Source organism: Tarenaya hassleriana, unplaced genomic scaffold (genome assembly GCF_000463585.1).
Source record: "Tarenaya hassleriana unplaced genomic scaffold, ASM46358v1 Cleome8, whole genome shotgun sequence".
Lineage (NCBI taxonomy): Eukaryota > Viridiplantae > Streptophyta > Magnoliopsida > Brassicales > Cleomaceae > Tarenaya > Tarenaya hassleriana.
Window position 1 is genome coordinate 849,344 of NW_010970490.1, and position 8,647 is coordinate 857,990.

At 41.0% G+C, this 8,647-nt stretch overlaps 3 protein-coding genes across 5 annotated transcripts in view; 1 reads left to right on the forward strand and 2 right to left on the reverse strand.

Annotated features, from left to right (window-relative positions):
- Positions 1-2,586: 2,586 nt before the first annotated feature.
- On the forward strand, positions 2,587-6,131 carry LOC104802173 (UDP-glucuronic acid decarboxylase 2). 2 transcript variants are annotated; one of them, XM_010525648.2, is made up of 8 exons: positions 2,610-2,687; positions 2,754-3,406; positions 3,542-3,689; positions 4,399-4,478; positions 4,600-4,683; positions 4,811-4,885; positions 5,405-5,497; positions 5,630-6,003. In XM_010525648.2, exons 2-8 carry the CDS (start codon positions 2,789-2,791, stop codon positions 5,855-5,857), a joined length of 1,326 nt encoding a protein of 441 aa, XP_010523950.1. In that variant the 5' UTR covers positions 2,610-2,687; positions 2,754-2,788; the 3' UTR covers positions 5,858-6,003. The 2 variants fall into 2 exon arrangements, with proteins under 2 accessions (XP_010523949.1, XP_010523950.1); XM_010525647.2 differs by having other exon boundaries at positions 2,587-3,406; positions 5,630-6,131.
- Positions 6,132-6,166: 35 nt separating this feature from the next.
- On the reverse strand, positions 6,167-7,690 carry LOC104802174 (small nuclear ribonucleoprotein Sm D2-like). 2 transcript variants are annotated; one of them, XM_010525650.1, is made up of 6 exons: positions 7,603-7,690; positions 7,462-7,514; positions 7,342-7,366; positions 6,759-6,833; positions 6,522-6,626; positions 6,167-6,431 (listed from the first exon to the last, which is right to left on the reverse strand). In XM_010525650.1, the coding sequence occupies exons 2-6, from the start codon at positions 7,464-7,466 to the stop codon at positions 6,315-6,317; spliced, it is 327 nt and encodes a 108-aa protein (XP_010523952.1). In that variant the 5' UTR covers positions 7,467-7,514; positions 7,603-7,690; the 3' UTR covers positions 6,167-6,314. The 2 variants fall into 2 exon arrangements, with proteins under 2 accessions (XP_010523952.1, XP_010523951.1); XM_010525649.2 differs by having other exon boundaries at positions 6,759-6,836; positions 7,603-7,684.
- A 419-nt stretch (positions 7,691-8,109) lies between these two features.
- Positions 8,110-8,647, reverse strand: part of LOC104802175 (SWI/SNF complex subunit SWI3A) — a 3,677-nt gene continuing 3,139 nt past the window's right edge. Inside the window, exons 7-8 of the mRNA XM_010525651.2 lie at positions 8,563-8,642; positions 8,110-8,459 (exon numbers count right to left, since the gene is read on the reverse strand). Of these exons, the coding sequence (XP_010523953.1) occupies positions 8,283-8,459; positions 8,563-8,642 (257 nt within the window). The 3' untranslated portion in view covers positions 8,110-8,282. The remainder of the gene's footprint in view (positions 8,460-8,562; positions 8,643-8,647) is intronic.

Sequence of the window (8,647 nt, forward strand, 5' to 3'; positions counted from 1 at the left end):
ACCTCACAGTGAGGATGGCGAGATGGAGGGAAGCAATCCCGCGGGACAGATTCCGGAATCCCGAGAGAATCTCCGCCGAACAAACAGAATCTTCGGCGAAACGCAAGGACGAGGACCGATATGTTCATCGGAATCTCCGGAGCAGAAATGGATTTCATGCGCTGTCTGCAACGGGACATGCATTCGCTGAAATCGATCCAGAAATCGACGCCATTCTAACCCGATCATGAATGACGTGAAATTAAGCAACGGGTCACATCTTCTTCACTGTTCGGGTTTCTCTAATTGGATCGTAGTACGGCCCGTGGGCTATTCTCTGATATCCCTTTGGTGGACTATAAAGGCCTAACATGGCCCGTTATAATTTCTTTTCTTTGTATGTGGGGCCCATCATAATTTCATAACCAATCAGAACATGGGGAACTCGAATATACCTTTATTTATTTATTTATTTTTGCCAAACAAAAATATATTTCTATTTGGGAATTCCGGTCGTAAATTTAGAAAATAATTATTTTGCAAAAAATAAAAGTCTGACCTTGTGGACCCATTTCGAGAATCTTTTAGTTAGCGAGTCCCCTTCCATTTAGTTTTGGACGTCAACAAACATATTCCCGTGTATTAGTTTAGTTATTTAATCATTAATAGTACAAATGCAAAATCATATGGAAGACGGTCCAAAACATGCGCATCTACTACCTCATTTGTTTCCCACTATATAACGTCCGGAGAATGCAGAAAACGTGGGAGCGCCACGTGTTCTCTTTGTGCGTCAACGTTGCTTCACGTCCAATGCTCCCCCGACGTGCCCATTCCGCACTTTCCTCGTGAGTGAGGCCCCTTTTCGTCATTTTCCCTCTATAAACCATTCATGATTACGCTTTTTTTAAATATCATTTAATCCAGATATTTAATTAATTACCTTTTCAACCTCGTTTAAGTACCATTTTAATGTCATTTATGTACGAGTGTGATGTTTTTTTTTTTCATTGTGTGATAATTAATAAAAAAAACGATGCCATTAATCTCAAAATATTGTGTGTTAATTTGTCTCTGTCCGTCCAACCTGTTTTCATTTTATTTTTCTTCGTGCCTTTTGTCTTTCTCTGTGACCAACGGTACCAAATGTTGTCTCCACCATATGCTTACTGCCATTACGAAAATAATTATAATGAAAAAATAGAGTATAGAATTCACCACTCCAAAAAAAAAAAACTGACGTAATTTAACATTTTTAATCGATATGTTTCAGTAACGAAAGAGTGATGTAACAGTCGGGAAATGTTTCAAAGATAATTTATTATGTTAGGTTCGGCATATATTGAATAAATTGCATTAGAGAGAAAAAAAAAACGTCGAAATAACTCAAAGTGGCCACCAAATTAGCTTTGAGTGTAAATTAGGTGCAGCCATTGACATTATAAACCAACCCTAATGCACCTATTTAATTTAACACACTTGATTGCCTCCTCTTGAAACTACACTAGAGACTAATATATTTGTTTTTTTTCCTTCTTAATATTGCAAATAGTGTAAATTATACATCAAGAGTTTACGCCGTTAATTTATTGTGAGAGTATTTGTTTCCTATATTTTAGACTTCTAATTAAATTATTTAAGTACAAAATAAGGATTATATGGCATTGAAAATGTTATGTTAATAAATAAAAACTAAGATAAAAATAATTAAAGTTTGAATTGTTGTGTAAATCACTATATTATGAAATATCGAGTCATCGAACGAATGTTGAACAATGAATCTTGCGATTGGTTTTTTATATACAATTTTCATGACAAATGTTTGTATTGAACATTTAAGTTTTTTTTTAAATGTAAAATCATTTCGACAAATTCTTAGTTAAATTAAAATATTAAAACTATATGGATGAATGACATTCTTTATTGATCTCGAGTTTATATACAAACGTTTAAACTATGAATATTTTTCAACACTTCCTGCGGTGTCCACACACACACACACACACATATATATATATATTCAGGATCTGCTGAATTACCCATTTTTGTTCCTTCAGGAGTTTTTTTTACTATTTTTATTTTTTCAAGGAAATTCCGAGTTCAGATAATATAATTTTTCCTGAGAGGTCAACATTTTTTGTATTAGATGTAAATAAGGAATGTTTAAAGCCGTATTATTGGAATTGATCTGAACCAAAAATAAAATAAAAACATTGGTTTGATATTTATATACACTTACATATAATTGAACGGTGAGCAGTATATGGAAAATATCACTGGATTTATTAAAATCTCAAACATTAATCTGTTTACGGAATGGACTTTATGACCATCATAGAAATAAGTTTTACAAAGGAAAACAAATATATGTTTAATGTGAAAAACTAAAAAAAAATATGCAAAAGAAAACCAAGAAACAGCAATTTCCCGAATCTGAAATGTGGGTCTAAGAAAATAAATAAATAATAGCCATATAATTAGATAATAGATCGTTTACTTTTCAAACGATCTATTAAATAACAAAAATAAGTAATTGCAGGGGCATTACTGTAATAAAGATGCAAAACGAGCCTTGACTGTAACGCCTCCTCTAGTTAAATACACAAAACGCATTCACCTCTTTCACTACCGCTCAAGCTCGACTCAGTCCCCGGCGAGTTCGACTCGGAGTTTTTCGCAGCAATTAAAGACAACCCGAAAATTTTTCGGTACGATTCATTTCTTTCTCTCTCTCTCTCGATTCTGGATCCAAAATTACCGTGTGTGTTCTCAAGTTTGAATTGAGGAAGGAGACGGCGAGAAGAAGAAGATGGCCTCCGAGCTGATCTACCGGCGACACGAGACGGACCAGCCAGCCGCCGAAGCTTATTACCCGAAACCCATAAAGCCATGGTTTGTCGTGACTCGTCCGATCCGTTACATGCTCCGGGAACAGAGGCTCGTCTTCGTCCTCGTAGGCATTGCCATCGCCACCTTGGGTTTCACGGTTTTCCCTCGTTCGACTCAACCCATCCCCTACACGGATCCGCTTTCTGGGTACGGGCTCGGATCGGACTCTTCGTACATCACGGCGTTCCAGTCGCAGAGGAAGCCTAGCCTCGAGTATCTGAACCGGATCGGGTCGGCGGGCGGCAAGATTCCTCTTGGGTTGAAACGCAAGGGTCTCCGGGTCGTGGTGACCGGTGGGGCAGGGTTCGTCGGGTCGCACCTCGTGGACCGTCTGATCGCGAGAGGGGACAGCGTGATCGTCGTTGACAACTTCTTCACGGGTCGGAAAGAGAACGTGATGCACCACTTCGGCAACCCGAATTTTGAACTCATCCGTCACGACGTTGTTGAGCCGCTCCTCCTGGAGGTAGATCAGATCTATCACTTGGCCTGCCCTGCTTCTCCTGTCCACTACAAGTTCAATCCCGTCAAGACCATCATATCCTTTTGAATTCTCGCTTTCAATTTACAGTTTCCCGAATTCTGAACCTGGGTCATGGATTTTGAATCCTGGTTTCCAATTTGTTGTTGTGTTCGTTGTTGGTGTTGTTCCTTGACTCGAGAGGGGTCATACAAGACGAATGTGGTGGGAACGCTGAACATGCTGGGTCTGGCGAAGAGGGTCGGAGCCAGATTTCTTCTGACGAGTACCAGCGAGGTGTACGGAGATCCTCTTCAGCACCCGCAGGTGGAGACTTACTGGGGCAACGTTAATCCCATCGGTAACCCCAATTATCTTCCTATCCATTTCCTTAATCAGCTCCATTTTTCAATTGCTCAACAATTTTATACCGTTCGCTTTACGTTTTCTTGTTTCGATTCCATTGTTCATGTGTGCCCTCTATGATGGGAATTCCGAATCCGAAAACGCGCGTTTTAGTTCCAACCTCCGAAACGAGACACGACGGCGTTTTTGATGAGTCACTTTTGACCTCACTTTCTCGGGGTTTTGTTTTCGATTTTTTTCCTTTGTCCTTGTCGGAAGATTGAAACAGGAGTTTTATGGTGAGGTTAGCCATGTGCTTTTCTCAGATCTGGTCCCGCGATGTACGGACAACGATCGAACCGTAAAGGGTCTTCGCTCTGATACGTGCCCCTATCTTATACGCACCGCGTGCGATAATTTCCGTTCTTCTTTTACATTTCCACCCGTTCGCGCATTAATTGCCGACGGAGCATTGGAAAAAGCTCCAATTTTTCAGTTTTTTTTGGGAAATTGTAATTGCGAGTGAAAACGTTAGACTTTTTAACTCGTTGGAAAAACGTGTAGTTCTTGTCCGTTTTCTCTCTACATTCTTTCTTTCAATTTTCAATGCATATTACTGCACTTGCAAACTGATTTTTTTTTTCTTTCCAAAAACAACGTGTGAAATCATTTTGTGGTGGCTGATGAAACATGGTTATGACCGCATTGTGGGAATGCTGAAACAGGTGTTAGGAGTTGCTATGACGAGGGAAAGCGGACAGCCGAAACGCTGACCATGGACTACCATAGAGGTGCCAGCGTTGAGGTCAGTTTGGCCATTTTTTCCCCCTCGGCCAAGTACAATAATGCCCATGATGATGATCCAGGCGAGGAACATATATATTTTTTTTAGCATTAAATCTGTGTTACTTTGATGGGTTATACAGGTCAGGATTGCACGTATCTTCAACACCTACGGTCCAAGGATGTGCATAGATGACGGTCGTGTGGTCAGCAACTTCGTTGCTCAGGTGAGACTTGGCAATGGAAAAGGGTTGTGGATAGATAATGATGCGATGGCATGATGAAAGGTTAATTTGTTTGATGATTTGACAAATGATATTTTTTTCAATTTTAAGTGGGTCATAATTGGTGCAGGCACTAAGAAAAGAGCCATTGACTGTTTATGGTGATGGGAAGCAGACAAGGAGTTTCCAATATGTTTCTGACCTGGTAAGAGTTTTACTTTTCCTCCTGAAAGAACAATTTTTTTTAATACAAAATTTAAGATTCAATGAAGGGCTGCTGCTACAAATTTTGCCAACATGGACTCCTCATATTCTAATGTATCTTTGATGGGTTGTGTACATTATTAGGCTTTTATGCTTTTTATATCACAAATTCATCACATCTCTCTCTCTCTCCATTTATAAATATTATACGTACGCGGGGGTAGTAATACGGACGTGTGCTGATGGTATGAATCTATACATATGAGATGCAATCCAACATACACTTAAAGAGGGAGACCCCAAGTCTTGGGAGACATGGTCCCAGGCCCTCCAAGTAAAAGTGGAAACCTAAACAGTTGTTGGATGTGTGTAGCATATCTTGAGATGGGCGTCATGTGAAAAAGGACCGAATGGGTCCATCAATCTTAATGAAGCAAAGGGACACCATCTCTTAATTTGTTTGCTTATATGTATGTACTGTTTTTTTTTTTTTGTGTGTGTGTGTGGTGGGATGAAACAGGTGGAGGGACTGATGAGGTTGATGGAGGGAGAACATGTCGGGCCTTTCAACCTGGGGAACCCTGGTGAATTCACCATGCTTGACCTCGCTCAGGTTCTTCCCTCTTCTCTCTGCTATACATACATTCATTGCCGTTTTTTTTTTGGGTCGCAATTGGATCCGTTTATCTGCTCCAAATGCATATTTTAAGACATAGTGAGAGAATTGGATGGTGGTGGTGGGCAGGTGGTGCAAGAGACGATAGACCCGAATGCGAAGATAGAGTTCAGACCAAACACAGAAGACGATCCACACAAGAGGAAACCAGACATCACGAGGGCCAAAGAGCTTCTTGGTTGGGAGCCTAAGGTCTCTCTACGTAACGGTCTCCCTCTCATGGTGAAAGACTTCCGCCAACGTATCTTCGGCGACCACAAGGATGGTGGTTCCTCCACCACCTCATCATCCGCCTGAGCTTGAGCCTGAGACCACACACTTTCTTCTGGCTGACGACTCTTTCGCACCGGCCCGGCCCAGTGGTAGCGCCATGCCCGAGACGAGGAGAGATCGCTTCGCTTCTCTTTTTTTTCTCTTTCTATGTTATTCTGATTTTGGTTACTATTCGTATAAACTTAGCGGAAGGTGGGGCTGCCCAGCCTCACCACGACTTCAAATCTTTTTTTTTTTTTGGTTGCTATTTACAGACATTCGCATTTTTTTTTTGGACGAGCACTTCTCTTTTGAACGATTGATTTTGATTTAATAGAAAGAAACAAGACAACGTTAATGAAACTCCACGAGAACAGAAACTCACTCTTAGACAATTTCTGGGTCTGAAAACATTTGCGGTCACACAGAATTCTCGATTTAGCACACTTACCTACAGAAGCTCATGCCGTGAAAACCATAAAGGTGTTGACCTCTTAGCCTTTTACTTGGGATTCCGGAGAACAATAATCACAGAGTCTCCTCGGAGAAACATCTTGCTGATGAACCTATCCCTGTTGACAGGAAGGGCCTTCTTCTTTCCTTTTCCTGTCTTTGGAACCTAAAGCCAAGAGACACGGTCAGTCATTTGACTGCATGAACAAAGTTTGTATTATGGGCACAGAGTGGCTCTGTTGAGAACTTGGATTACCTCAGTCCACATTTCTCTGACATTCTCAAGAACCATGTTGCAATGTCTGTCAAACGCCCTTACTCGCCCAAGAAGTTTCCTGTTGTTCCGGCAGTTGATTAACACCTAAAATGAGAAAATTAAGATGGTGTATATCATGCCATGAATCCACAAACTTATCGAAACAAGCTGTTGGATGAACGGTAAAATTGCTTGTCATAATCCATTTTAACTGCTAAACCAAGATCTGCAGCATACCTGGGTGTTGTTTTTAACGCTCATCATCAGAACAGAGAGTGGTCCAGTGTTGAATTCCTCCTCCTCGTTCTTTCCCTGCTAAGATAGTGAAAGGGAATGGCTGAGAAATGATAATCCAGGAAAAGAGAATCGAGCAGGGAATCGTGTACATCCATAACACAAAACAAAGCACAGTTCACGGTTGATTATGCTCCCAAAAAAAATCAAGAACATGGTAAAACACAAACACTAAACTTACAAAAAGAGCATATACAAGACATGACACCCTAAAGAAGAACCTTTAACCAACTTTGGTGATTTGCAACCACAACCGCAAGGATGTTAAGAACTAGGGTTCGAGAAACAAATCTTGATAAGAGTCATCGCTTGAATTTTGGAACTTCGAAAACCCAATAAGTAAATCGGAGGAGCAAGCAGACAAAAAACGCCAACGAGTTCACATCGGCTCTGTTACAAGGTTCCTCGAGTACTACAATAGCCGGAATATTTCATTGGTACGAGCGAACTACGGTTTGACGCTAAAAAGGCCCTTATAGGTAAAACAACAAAGCAGAAACGAGACAACAGCGAGAAATCTACTTACGTTGGTATCCTCTTCCATCGGACGACTGCAAGGAGACAAAATCAAGAAAAACAAAATGTTAGAAACTTGACAACAAGCCCATTAAAAGAGTAGAAGGAACTGAGAACCCTAGAGAAACACCTCATGTTGACTCGATGAACTCTGCCGGAGAAAATTCGCCGATAAGATTGAAACTGGAAACGAGAAAGGTGGAAGAATGAGAAGTTAAAAGGCGAAAACAAATTTCTGGAGAAACCAGATAGAAGAAATTAGGGTTTTTACCTGCGGAATCCCGCTTTCCAGAGATCTCACTGCGAAGTGGAGACGAAGAGCGAAATGGAGACCCTGACGAAAAAAGAAAAGCTGAAGTGAAGAGGCCCCCAAAACTAATGGGCCTTTAGACCCATTAATAATCATTTAGTGTTTTTTTTTCATTTTAAGATTTTTACGAGATATTTTCACAAAAATACAACAATTTTTAGAGAATTTGATTTCTGACCCCGTAAGTCTCAGAAATGCAAATGGTACCCCTTTTCCTCTGTAAAAATTTTGAAAGGAGCCCCGTAAGCCTCAGTTATGCGTTCTCCAATAGCAAACGCCATCAGTGAAAGTGACCTTCTCGGCGGAGACGTTAATCGCGGACGGGGGTGACGGCGTCGCCGGTACGCGTTTGAGCCAGGAGATGACGTCATCAAATGCGGGGTGGACGGTGTCGCCTGACGTCAGCGCACGCCACAGCACCGGGGACAGGACAGCTTAATGGTAATGTCTTCGCTGCTCGATTACTCGTAAAAAGGTCAACACTTGGACACAAACATACATTACAAGTACGTTGTAATAAATGTGCGTAATACTTGTGGGATACATAACATACAGAAAATCCCATGTGAAAAATTGGATAATGAAAAACATAACTCATATGGATGGTTCAAATCGCATGACCAACAACACAAAATAGAATATCATTTCAAGTAGGTATGATCCCAGCGTTTGGTTAGACCGGCACGAAACGCGCTTTGCAAAACGCCCATTCTATCATCCAGAAGTCTCTCCTTCTGAGCCTCTATCTCTCTCTCTTCCATATCCATTAACAGTTCCAAATGGTCCAAAAACTTCATTTTGCTCTGCAGTTTCTTCAGCTGCTCGAATCCGAGACCAGAATTCCGTTAGAACCCGAGTTGCAAAAACTCAAAAACAAGTTCAAGAGAAGCACCGGGTGACAAGATTTGAGATTTAACCCACCTGTTCATCGATCACAGTGGCAGCTAAAAGCTCCATCTCTCGTTCTTCTTGATCAGCCAGTATCTTCGCATGAGCGGCTGGTGCT